Genomic DNA, 13,217 nt, shown 5'->3' with positions numbered 1-13,217 from the left:
AAACACCACCACTGTCCAGAGGTAGTTTGTGAACAGAGGAAAAATGGAACCAGAACCTTGGGGGGCAGGGAGGAGCAGGAGGGTTGGGAAGAGGCAGGGTGAGCTCCTTGTTATTGGTGCCGCTTCTGAGGAGGGGGAAATGGCCAAGTGGCGGAAGCAAAGTAAGGTTGGGAGAGCAGCCCCAGCCCACCTCAGGCGGTGGCCACAGAACTTGTGGGCCTCACCTAGACAATAAGTGACTGCATCTCTATCACCGCAATATGTACTCAGATCCCAAGCAAAGGGCAAGGGTGCTGGGGCCACAGTGAAGAGGGAGTAGGAGGCTCATACCCCTCCTGCCTTCCTGTAGCCAAAGGGGACTGTCCAACCTAGTGCAGGGACTAGGGGAGGTGGGAAAGGATGAAAAGTGTGAGCCCCACGTAGTGACAAACAGTTTGGCTGGGGGAATCCTGGGGCCAGCACTCCCTCCATTGGCCACACCTGCTACCAGGGCAGTGGAGTAGGGCATGCCAGGATGAGATGGGGCTTGGACCCCTTTTAAGGACAGGGAACCTTCCCAGACCACACTCTGGGAAGCCAGAGGGAACAGTGGAGGAGCAGAGAGGTTGTCCCAACCCCAGAGAGCAATGTTGCTGCTACTCAGGGAGTTGGGATGCAGCAGGTGCAGGGTGTGGCTAAGTGGGATGTTAGCCTTGTCCAGGAGGGTACGTGTGTATGCATGGGTCAGCAGGGGGAGCTGGGAACTGAGGCCCGGGGAAAACTGCTTCCCACTCAGCCCATGGGGGCCCTGCAGTGGCTGGTGTGCTGTGTGGTGTGGTGGTGAGGGTACAGGTGGAAGATGGAGGTGGTGGCCATAAGCAGTGGTGATGGTGGGCCTGGGGAAGGGGTGGGGGCGGTGGGAGCAAAGCAAAAGCTATCCAGTCCCAGAAGGAAGATGCTCCTTCAAATGAGGCACAGGCAGCACACACGGTCACTGCTCCTCCTCCGAGGGCTCCTGCGAGATGCCCCCCTCTTTCTCCTTCTCCAGTTTTTTGGGTCTGCCCCTTGGTTTCCTTCCTGGAGTTGTGGTGGTTTTCCGTGTCTTGGCAGCTCCCTTGTTTTTGCTTCCCTTTGGTTGGCCCCAAGGTCTCTTAGGTGTTGGCACTTTACTGGGCTCCTTCTGACTCCCTACCAGTGCTATCCTGGGACTCACCAGAGGCTGCTTGCGGGGCCTGCCCCTGCCCAACTTCTCAGTGCTGTCCATTTCCTGCCTGGAGGCCAAGGGCTGGCTGCGCTTCGAGCTCGACTCACTCATCTTCCCTTCTCTAAGGAGCAGGTGGAAGAGTGCTGGCTGGAATGGCCTTCTTGGAGCCACGCCAGCACCAGAAATGCCCCCCAAAACATTTTTTATAACTACCTGCTGTTCTTTGAGCAGAACGTGAGGACACAGAGTACATCAGTCCTATCCAACTCATTACCAGTGAATGTGAGAATAACTTACATGGCTAATAGTAGTAGAGTATCTCTCCTGAGTTTTTCTTTTCTTCAAGTGCTTATAGCTAAATACGTTCTGGGAACATTTAGAACTTGCTAATTCAGTATTGCTACTTTTACAGATGAGCCTGAAGTCTTGACAGAACCTCCAAGTGCCACAACCACTACTACCATAGGTATATCTGCAACCTGGACAACTTTGGCAGGTTCTCATGGTAAAAGAAATAATACCATAACTACAACCAGTTCAAAGAGGAAAAACAGGAAAAATAAAATTACTCCAGAAAACGTTCAAATTATATTTGATGATCCACTACCAATTTCATACAGTCAGCCAGAGAAGGTGAATGGAGAATCCAAGAGCAGCAGTACCAGCGAGAGTGGGGACAGTGATAACATGAGGATTTCCAGCTGCAGCGATGAAAGTAGTAACAGCAACAGCAGTCGTAAGAGTGACAATCATTCTCCAGCTGTGGTCACTACCACTGTGAGCAGCAAAAAGCAGCCATCGGTTCTTGTTACATTTCCAAAGGAAGAGAGAAAATCTGTTTCTGGCAAGGCTTCAATAAAGTTAGTTCCAATTTTTATTTTCAATGTTTATAGTGTCATGAAATACCTTATTACTGAATGTTTTGGTAAAGAAAGTAAATTTACAGCTTGCAAAATAGGATTTTCTTTGTGCTAAAGAAGGTACAGTTTCAATTGAATTGAAGAATAAGCTTTTGCTTAGATTTTGTATTAATGAGACATCAAATTATTTTTACTATGTAATTTCTTTTTTTTTTTTTTGGTTGTTAAACTTAGCACATGAAAAGTATGGATTCTGGTTTTGAAGGGGTTATTACCGTGATTCAACTCTGCTAAATGTGTACCCTAGATAGTATCTTCTTAAAGTTGGCTCTTTAGGCTGGGCACAATGGCTCATGCTTATAATAATAGCTCTTTGGGAGGCCAAAGTGGGAGGATTGCTTGGGCCCAGGAGTTCAGCACCAGCCTGGACAACATAGGGAGACCCTGTCTCTACAAATAATTTTTTTTTTTTAATTAGCCGATGTGATGGCATGCGCCTGTGGTCCCAGCTACTTGGGAGGCTGAGGCAGAAGGATCACCTGAACCCGAGAGCTCAAGGCTGCAGTGAGCTGTGATTGCACTGTTGCGCTCCAGCCTGGGTAACGGAGCGAGACCTGTCTCAAAAAGAAAAAAAAAGCTCTTTATATTATATGCTAAATATGAGGAGAAGTGAAAAATAAGGTCGTCATTTGTTATTTAAAAATAAGTTTTAAAAAATTGTGTAGTAGACTACCTTTATCATTTTAAAATTCTACATCTGTTTCATATTTAATGTACTTTCCCTCTCTCTGTTAAAGATTGTCAGAAACTATCAATGAAGGGACCAGTAATTCTCTATCTACTTGTACAAAATCTGGTCCATCTCCCCTTTCCTCTCCAAATGGGAAGTTAACAGTAGCAAGTCCTAAGCGTGGGCAAAAGAGGGAAGAAGGATGGAAAGAAGTTGTAAGAAGGTGAGTATTTTTCTCATTCTTTTTATATGCTATATATCACAGTCAAGTGTTATTTACCTTGTAATTAAATTCCTCCTACTCTTCTAAAGGTTGCAGACAAACTGATGGTTCAAGGCTAAATTTGACCAATAGAGAGAGCCTGTGCCATATTTTAGATGAAAAAAAATTACATGTTAATTTGGCTTCTCAAAAGTATTGGAGTTTGTTTAAGATTGTGTCTTTTTCAGCTTTGTTATCTCAAAGCCTTATATAATACAAAGAAGTATTATAAAAGCTACTTGTAAATATTTGATGAATGAGTAGGTAATGATTTTAAATTGTTGATCTAATAATAGTAACTTGTTGTCTTTAAATCATAGGATAATTTTATTTTAAGGGTTTCAGGATAAAATAATTTTGTTTTGCTTGGGATTTTAAAATAATATGTATCCAAGAGTAAGAATACAATATCCCAGAAACTTAAAAGGAGGTAAGACACCTGAAATCCGGAAAAAATGTGATCCTTTGTAACTCTTTAATAACTTATTTTAAAGAACTTTCCAGAAATTTCATAAAAATTTAAACTTTTGGTTGTCTGAAACAAAAGCTATAGTGAACCAAACTTAGTAACTACTGTTGATCCCTAAGTACAGTATACAGTTTTTGGTTTATTTCCTCCGTATTTTGGACCAAATCTTGCCCCTGTCGTAACTATGTTTATTTCTGTCTCTTTTTTCACACACTATAAACACATTCTCTTGTTCACTCCTTCACATACACACCCTATTGGATTAATTGAAATCACATCATCAAAATATTCTCTGTACAATAATAAGAGATTTTTGTATAGATTTTGTAGATTTTTGTACAAAAAAATAAGGTTTTGTATATGCATTTAATATTGTGTTATACAAATAAGTTTTTCACTAATTTGGAAATGATGATCACTGGCTGATTATCATGCCCCTTAGGGAAAAAGTAATTGTCAGGTAACTTAGAACAGGGATCATGCCCTTCCTTTTAGAAAATATGCCAATTTTTACTACTTAACCATTCTCAATGAATAATTTACTTGTTTGAACCATACTTGACTGCTTCTCTTTATTGAGAACTTTATACTGTATGTCTTTTAGAAATATTCTTTAATCGCCGGGCGCGGTGGCTCAAGCCTGTAATCCCAGCACTTTGGGAGGCCGAGACGGGTGGATCACGAGGTTAGGAGATTGAGACCATCCTGGCTAACACGGTGAAACCCCGTCTCTACTAAAATACAAAACTAGCCGGGCGAGGTGGCGGCGCCTGTAGTCCCAGCTCCTCGGGAGGCTGAGGCAGGAGAATGGCGTAAACCTGGCAGGCGGAGCTTGCAGTGAGCTGAGATCTGGCCACTGCACTCTAGTCTGGGCGACAGAGCAAGACTCCGCCTCAAAAAAAAAAAAAAAAAAAGAAATATTCTTTAATCAGCTTATCAGGAATTTGGGCCTGACACCTGTGGCTCATGCTTATAATCCCAGCATTTTGGGAGGCCAGGACAGGAGGATCACTTGAGGCCAAGAGTTCGAGACTAGCTGGGCAATATAGCAAGACCCCATCTCTGCTAAAAACAAAATTTAAAAATTAGCTGGGCATGTGGTTCGTGCTTGTAATCTCAGCTACTTGGGGAAGGTGGGAGGATTGCTTGTGCCCAGGAGTTTGAGGCTGCAGTGAGCTATGCATTACTGCAGTGAGCTATGCACTACTGCATTCCAGCTATGCATTACTGCAGTGAGCTATGCACTACTGCATTCCAGCCTGGGTACAGAACGAGACTCTGTAAAAAAAAAAAAAAAAAAAGGAAATCGATATCCACCTTTCCTGGACCTGAATGTTTAAAATTAAAATGTAATTTTGCAAGTATTAGATGGATAGTGCTCTTTTTTTTTTTTCTTTTTTTTTTTTTTGAAATGGAGTTTTACTCCTGTTGCCCAGGCTAGATCGCAATGGCGTGATCTCAGCTCGCTGCAACCTCTGCTTCCCAGGTTCAAATGATTCTCCTGCCTCAGCCTCCCGAGTTGCTGGGATTACAGGTGCATGCCTCCATACCTGGCTAATTTTTTGTATTTTTAGTAGAGATGAGGTTTCACCATGTTGGCCAAGCTAGTCTTGAACTCCTGACCTCAGGTGAACCACCCGCCTTGGCCTCCCAAAGTGCTGGGATTACAGGCGTGAGCCACCGTGCCCAGCCTCAGATTTTGCTTTTTAAATTCTAGTAGGATTTTCTTTTTCCAGACATTATTAAAGATTTTTAGAAAGTTTTCATGTTTGTGGATAGTCATTTTAATGCTGCTAGAAGAATACAGGGAAGTAATTAATTTTTTTTTCTTTTTTCCTGAGAAGGAGCCTTACTCTGTCGCCCAGGATGAAGTGCAGTGGTGCAATCTCAGTCCACGGCAACCTTCACCTCCTGGGTTGAAGTGATTCTCCTGCTTCAGCCTCCTAAGTAGCTGGGATTACAGGCGCACACCACCATGCCTGGCTAATTTTTGTATTTTTTTCAGTAGAGATGGGATTTCACTATGTTGGCCAGGCTGGTCTCGAACTCCTAACATCAAGTGATCCGCCTGCCTCAGCCTCCCAAAGTGCTGGGATTTACAGGCGTGAGCCACCACACCCGGTCATGAATTTTTAATATCACTCTTTGAGATATATATATTAGAAACTAAAAAAAAGCATATGAGTAAAGCACCAAAGGGGCCCACAAGAAGTCCTTCTTGACTCTTGAGGCTAGATTAGATACCCAAACAGCATATATATACACATACATATGTAATATATATACACACATATAGATATCTACATATATATATCTATATGTGTGTATATATATTATGCGTGTGTGTGTACACACTATTGCAACACATGACGTGGTGGTGTTTTCATAATTAGTGTGTACATAGTCTGTATATGTGGGCAGAAATCCATGTCTGTCTTATTTATCATTAGTATTTGCATTAGCACAGCACGTGTCTACATAGTACGTGCTTAACAGATACAAGTCAAGAATGATAATCAACAAAGCAAACCATCTTTGATAATGAGATGAGAAGCTATAATAAAGCTTACCTGTCTGTTGCTCCTGATTACCTTTTCTCTGTTCATCTAGAATAGATGAGGCTTATTCAACAATATTCTGTATTTATAGAAAAACATTTTAGTAATACTCTTTCCCCTTTTTAAAATTACAATAACTATTGTTAATGATTAATCTTAATTTATATATACAACTTTTAAACAGATCAAAGAAAGTATCTGTTCCATCAACTGTGATATCCAGAGTGATTGGAAGAGGAGGCTGTAATATCAATGCTATTCGGGAGTTTACTGGTGCACACATAGATATCGATAAACAGAAAGACAAGACTGGAGACCGGATAATCACTATAAGGCAAAACTTTGTCTCTTACATTTTCTTCCTTTATTTTATTGCACTGTAGCTTAATGAAATATAGCCATATGAATTTTCAGTTGAACTTTGTGTTACATAGTATACTTTTTAAAATGGGAATTTTATTAGTGTTTGAGAAGATAAACTTTATAGTTTTCTTTTTTCCTGGTTAATACACTTTTGTGAAATGTTTTAGAGACTTTTATAGGAATTTTGTATGCATGTGTAGCAAAGGTTTAAATAAATAGTTTCTGTACATAAACTGTTTATATGACATTCTTAAAAATTTGTTCTGAGACTTTCAGGGAGGACGTTTCTTACATTTTAAGCAGTGGGTTTTTGTCTTTCTCAAATAACCTTTGAGATTTGTAACTCTGAGATTGTGTCTTTGGAATTTGAGTTCACATTTGAATCTGAAGTGAAGATACAACTTATCTTGAATAACCCATCAAGTATGTCTATGCCTGAACATTCTTAAAATAAAAGTGATGTTCTAAGAAATCATAAGAATGTAGGAAGCTATATTTAATTACTTTAAATTCAAGTTCCTTTGAAAAAGAGTTTTATATTTTTTAGATGGCAGATATAAGTTTGTTTGTGTGAGGCAGATGCCCCTTTGCATTATATGGAAGGGCTAATAGTTACATCATACCTCAAAAATAAGAAAGCAAGTAGCCATCTCAATTGTATTAATTGTCCTCTCCTTCTGAGTGTTTTTTCCCTGGGTAGTCGGGTAGCCACAGCCTATCTTATCTAGAAAAGAGGGAACTAGATACCCTTTATTGGTAATTTCTCCTTTGTGTTTCCATAAATATAAAATATTTTCCTGAAGATCCAGCACTAAGGTTTTATATGGCTATTGTTGGCACTATCAGGATTCCTGCCTCATTTTAAGACATCTTCCCAGAGGAGTTACAATAATTATCCTGCTAATAGACAAACTACTAATGAATTTTTAGTAGATGGAGTCATCCCAGATACCAAGATTTAAAATAAAATACTGTTTTCTTAACTTGGTTTTATTATTTTCCTTGTTTACTTGTATTATTTTAGTGTTGATTAACTGTTTCAATATTTTTAGTATTAAATGTTTCAGTAACACTGTGGATTACATAGGCTTTTATGTGCAGTGGTTTTTCTAACTGTAGTGTATTTTACAGTAGGAAAATGGTTTCTTAGTCTAAGGAAACAATAGTGAAATGTATTTTGAAAATAAGTCATTTACTATTCCTCTGAAAATAAAAGTAGTAATTGAGGACAGTTTATCGCTTTGTTTGTAGAATGCCTCAAGAATGGTAAGAAAATGGCTGCCCAGCTTTTGTTATCTGTCCTTTGTATGTGTGTATGTATGTACACACAAAACTGTGTGTGTGTTTGTGTACATACATACGTATTAAAAACGCTTCACATACTCAAAAGTAGGGATGATTGTACTTAATTTTTTTTCTCAATTTATAGGGGTGGCACTGAATCGACAAGACAAGCAACTCAATTGATTAATGCTTTGATCAAGGATCCAGACAAAGAAATTGATGAACTTATTCCAAAGAATCGTTTGAAAAGCTCCTCAGCAAATTCCAAAATAGGGTCATCAGCACCTACCACCACTGCTGCTAACACTTCCTTAATGGGAATTAAAATGACAACTGTAGCTCTGTCATCAACATCTCAAACTGCCACAGCACTCACTGTGCCTGCAATTTCTTCTGCATCCACTCACAAAACCATTAAGAACCCAGTGAATAATGTGAGGCCTGGTTTTCCAGTTTCTCTTCCATTAGCATATCCTCCTCCACAGTTTGCACATGCTTTGCTTGCTGCTCAGACTTTCCAGCAGATCCGTCCACCAAGGTTGCCCATGACCCACTTTGGAGGTACTTTTCCACCAGCTCAATCCACTTGGGGTCCTTTTCCTGTCAGGCCTTTGAGCCCTGCCAGAGCTACTAACTCGCCTAAGCCTCACATGGTGCCTCGCCATAGCAATCAGAATAGCAGTGGTTCTCAGGTGAATTCAGCAGGTTCTTTAACTTCAAGCCCAACAACTACAACCAGTTCATCAGCTTCAACGGTGCCTGGTACATCTACAAATGGCAGTCCAAGTTCACCTTCTGTCCGAAGGCAGCTTTTTGTCACAGTTGTGAAGACATCCAATGCCACCACAACAACAGTCACAACCACGGCAAGCAACAACAGCACTGCACCCACAAATGCCACATATCCTATGCCTACTGCCAAAGAACACTATCCAGTATCATCCCCATCTTCCCCATCACCACCAGCCCAGCCAGGAGGGGTTTCTAGAAACAGCCCTTTGGATTGTGGATCAGCATCTCCAAATAAAGTGGCATCTTCCTCTGAACAGGAAGCAGGTAGTCCACCAGTAGTAGAAACAACAAACACTAGACCTCCAAACAGCAGCAGTTCTTCTGGGAGTTCATCAGCTCATTCTAATCAGCAACAACCTCCGGGATCTGTTTCTCAGGAACCAAGACCACCTCTTCAGCAGTCTCAGGTTCCTCCCCCGGAAGTTAGAATGACTGTTCCCCCTTTAGCAACAAGTTCTGCTCCAGTGGCGGTGCCTTCTACTGCCCCAGTGACTTACCCTATGCCTCAGACACAAATGGGATGCCCCCAGCCTACTCCTAAAATGGAAACCCCTGCTGTTAGACCACCCCTTCATGGCACAACTGCCCCTCACAAGAATTCAGCTTCAGTGCAAAATTCATCTGTTGCAGTCCTCAGTGTCAATCACATTAAAAGACCTCACAGTGTTCCCTCTTCTGTCCAGCTACCTTCGACCTTAAGTACACAAAGTGCTTGTCAGAATTCAGTACATCCAGCAAATAAGCCTATTGCTCCCAATTTCAGTGCCCCCTTACCATTTGGGCCCTTTAGCACATTGTTTGAAAACAGCCCTACTTCTGCTCATGCCTTCTGGGGAGGATCTGTTGTTTCATCTCAGTCAACACCAGAATCTATGCTATCAGGAAAATCCTCATATTTGCCAAATTCAGATCCTTTACATCAGTCTGATACTTCCAAAGCTCCAGGTTTTAGACCACCATTACAGAGACCTGCTCCAAGTCCCTCAGGTGAGTTTGTATTTTCTGACATTCTGCAGCTGTTCATGTGCACAAATGATGTGAAAATTCTTGGTCATTTTCTAATATTTTTACTCTCTGGGCGATATAGACAAAGATTGTTGGATTTAGTTGACTCAGATGCTGTTGTTTGTGTTTAGTATGGTGTTATTTTAAAAAATCTTTTAAAAAGCTACAATAGGTTTTTATTTAATTTTCCATAAATAAGCCTTCTGATCAGGCAGCGGGTTTTTTGTTTGTTTGTTTTTGAGACAGAGTCTCACTCTGTCGCCCAGGCTGGAGTGCAGTGGCGTGATCTCAGCTCACCGCAACCTCTGCCTCCCAGATTCAGGTGATTCTCCTGCTGCAGCCTCCCGAGTAGCTGGGATTACAGACATGTACCACCACGCCCGGCTAATTTTTGTATTTTTACTGGAGACGGGGTTTCACCATGTTGGCCAAGCTGGTCTCAAACTCCCAACCTCAGGTGATCCACCCACCTCAGCCTCCCAAAGTGCTGGGATTACAGGTGTGAGCCACAGCACCTGGCCTAGGTATGTTTTTCTCTCTCAGAAGTCTCTTATGTTTTAATTTAATAAAGTACTGTCACCAAAAGTTTACGTTTATTACAAATACAAAATAACAGATTTTAAAAATTGGGTTTTATTTCGCATTATCTTTTTTGTTTCTAAAATAATTTTAAAATGGAGCTACACAGTCTCATATGGTAACCAATAACCATGTGTACTTTTAAATTTAAATTAATGAAAATTTTAAAATAAAAAATTAGCTTCTTAGGCTACCATATTTCAACCGCTTAAAAAACACTTGTGGCTGGTAGCTACCATATTGGACAGCAAAGATCTAGAACATTTCTATTATCCAAATTTCTATTGGAACAACACTGATATATGTAGAAGATATAAAGATCTCCTGATTGTAAGCTATTGCTTTTTTTAAAAAAACTTTTACTTTGAAATATTTTAGATTTGTAGAAGAGTTTTATAATTCCTCAGCTTCCCTTCATGTGACCATCTTACATAAAACCATGATACATTTCAAAACTAAAAAAGTTAGTATTGTTATAGTACTACTAACTAAACTACAGATTTTAGGCAGATTTCACAAGTTTTCAAGTAATATCCTTTTCTATTGTAGGATCTAATCCAGGATGCCAGTTTCCATTTAAAGCAATAATATTGGGTTTTAATATAAGCATTTCAAGTAATTAAAGACAGTCCATGTAAGAGATGGACACACTATGGTCTATGGGCCAAATTTGGCCTGTTGCCTGTTTTTACATTTCTTAAATGTTTAAAAAAAATTTTTTTTTTAAGAATAGGCTTGGCACGGCGGCTTGTGCCTGTAATCCCAGCACTTTGGGAGGCTGAGGTGGGTCGATTGCTTAAGCCCAGGAGTTCCAGACCAGCCTGGGCTTAAGGGGAGACCCCATCTCTACAAAAATGCAAAAATTAGCTGGGCATGGTGGTGCACACCTGTAGTCCCAGCTACCTGGGGGGCTGAGGTGGAAGGATGACTTCAGCCCTAGAGGCAGAGGTTACAGTGAGCTGAGATCGCACCTCTGCACTCCAGCCTGGGTGGAGACCCTGTCTCAAAAAAACAAAAATGAAAAAAAATGAATATGCAACACAAAATATGAAGTTTTAATTTCAGTGTTTGTAGAGAAAGCTTTCCTGAAACACAGCAATGCCCATTCATTTGCATATTGTATAAGGCTACTTTTATGCTACAACGACAGAATTGAGTAGTGGGGACAGAGACCATTTGACCTGCAAAGCCTAAAATATTTAGTATTTGCTTTTGGTTGCCACCCCTTATCTGTGTTATTGGAAATACGACATTCTGGGACAAAAATTTCCAAGTTTAATGGGAACTCAATGTTATTTTTACCTATTTCTGTAACATGTAAATAAAATTTAATGAACATGGTCAGTAAATATTTCTTTGCTGGAAGTCAACTGAAATATTTCTGTGTACTATGAAAATTAATTTCTTTTATATTAAAACAATAGAATCAATATAATTAGATTTTAGATCATTGTGTGCCAGTGCATAGGAAATGCTTTTAAGTTTGATTTTTATAGTAATTGGAATTTAATACTTTACCTTTCCAAAAATCTAGATGTGGAGTTCAGAAAGGTTAAAATTAAGATTTAGAGAACAAAAACATAAATCCCTACTGTTTGAAAAGGTGTAGAAGAAAGACCTCTGTAAGAAAGGTGAGGTTTTTGGGGAGTATATAGTTGATTAGAGCCAAAATTAGCATTGAAGTTTAACTTACAAATCAATTACCTAACTCAGGTCATTTTGAGTTAAAGATACTCCTTTTATTACGTATAAAGTATGTCCTTTGATTTTCTCCTAAACCTCTTTCAGATCCTAATTTTCACTTCTCTTCTTCTTCCTAATTCATTTTGTGTTCCACATTTTTCTTGCTTTGTTTAACTTTTCTTATGTAAATAATTTGATCATTTGTATTTTAGACTCAGATCTGTTTTTATAGTCTGTATTTTGAAAAGTTTTTTAAGTCACATAAGGATGTAAGGACAGAATAAACAGCATAGTAAATACTTGTGTATTTCCACATTTATTAATATATTCTCCGATTGTTAACATCTTTCAAACTCTCTCCCTCACTCCCCCATCCCTCCCTCTCCCCTTTTCCTTCCTCCCTCCTCTTTTTTTCCTCTCTTTTGCTGCTTCCTTTTCTTTCTACCCCCTCTCTTGTCTTGTCTGACCTATCTCTCCCCTTCTTCATCCTTCTTTCCTTCTTTTCCCCCTTTCTATCCTATCTCTATTTTCTTTTCTTCTCCATCTTTTGTCAAACCATGAGAAGATAACTTTCAAACATGATACTTTACCCCTAAATACTTTGATATGTGTCTTCACAATGTTTGCCTTCACAGCTCTGCCACTATTACTGCACCCAATAAAATGAGAATGAATTTGATAATAACACCCAACATAAAATGCTATTTTTCCAAATATATTATTTCTGCCTGTGTGTGTCTCTTTTCCTTGCCATTTGATCCAAGACTTAGTCAAGATTCACACATTACTTTTGGCTGTTATGTGTCTTTGGTCTCCCTCCATGTAAAGCATTCTACTGCCTTCCTCTGCAATTCTTGACATTGAGTTCTTTGGCAAGTTTAATTCAGTGATTATGTCAATCCATGATTAGATTCAGATCGAACATATCAGCAAGGAGCATCATATAGGTGATGTTTTGAACCTCACACTGCATTTTATCAATGATAGATTAGCTGGATGTGGTGGCTCACACTTGTAATCCCAACACTTTGGGAGACTGAGGCAAGAGGCTCATTTGAGGCCAGAAGTTTAAGACCAGCCTGGGCAGCATAGTGAGACTTTGTCTCAACAAAAATAAGTTAAAAAGCTGAGTGTGGTGGCATGTACCTGTAATCCCAGCTACTTGGGAGGCTGAGGCAGGAGGATCACTTGAGCCAAGTAGATGGAGGCTGTGGTGAGCCAAGGGCAACAGAGCAATCTCCTGCCTCCTTAAAACAAAGAAAAAATGACAAATTGTTCCAGTATTGGCTATGGAAAGCATGGCCATGTGGTTAATATGTAATTAACAGATCTCTTCATTGTAGAATTGTATCTACAGCCCGTTTTTGCCCTGTAGTTTTATACAACTCTTTGGTCCTTAAACCTATTTAAAATCATATATAGATAAAATATATATATATATATATTTAC

The 13,217-nt window shown here is 39.9% G+C and overlaps 2 protein-coding genes across 2 annotated transcripts in view; one reads left to right on the top strand and one right to left on the bottom strand.

Annotated features, from left to right (window-relative positions):
- Window positions 1–13,217, top strand: part of ANKRD17 (ankyrin repeat domain 17) — a 190,917-nt gene that overhangs the window by 165,363 nt on the left and 12,337 nt on the right. Inside the window, 4 exon segments of the mRNA XM_017864066.1 lie at window positions 1,596–2,043; window positions 2,841–2,996; window positions 6,247–6,396; window positions 7,855–9,488. Of these exon segments, the coding sequence (XP_017719555.1) occupies window positions 1,596–2,043; window positions 2,841–2,996; window positions 6,247–6,396; window positions 7,855–9,488 (2,388 nt within the window).
- Window positions 398–1,570, bottom strand: LOC108523445 (high mobility group protein HMG-I/HMG-Y-like). Its single transcript, XM_017864067.1, has one exon. It carries the CDS (start codon window positions 1,292–1,294, stop codon window positions 971–973), a length of 324 nt encoding a protein of 107 aa, XP_017719556.1. The 5' UTR covers window positions 1,295–1,570; the 3' UTR covers window positions 398–970.

The sequence above is a fragment of the Rhinopithecus bieti genome, unplaced genomic scaffold, assembly GCF_001698545.2.
Source record: "Rhinopithecus bieti isolate Rb0 unplaced genomic scaffold, ASM169854v2 scaffold_68671, whole genome shotgun sequence".
Classification (NCBI taxonomy): Eukaryota; Metazoa; Chordata; class Mammalia; order Primates; family Cercopithecidae; genus Rhinopithecus; species Rhinopithecus bieti.
This window is presented reverse-complemented; position numbering and strand designations above follow the sequence as displayed.

Excerpts from the sequence above, each read along its gene's own strand:
- LOC108523445 (XM_017864067.1), bottom strand. The coding sequence starts at position 1,294 with ATGAGTGAGTCGAGCTCGAAGCGCAGCCAGCCCTTGGCCTCCAGGCAG.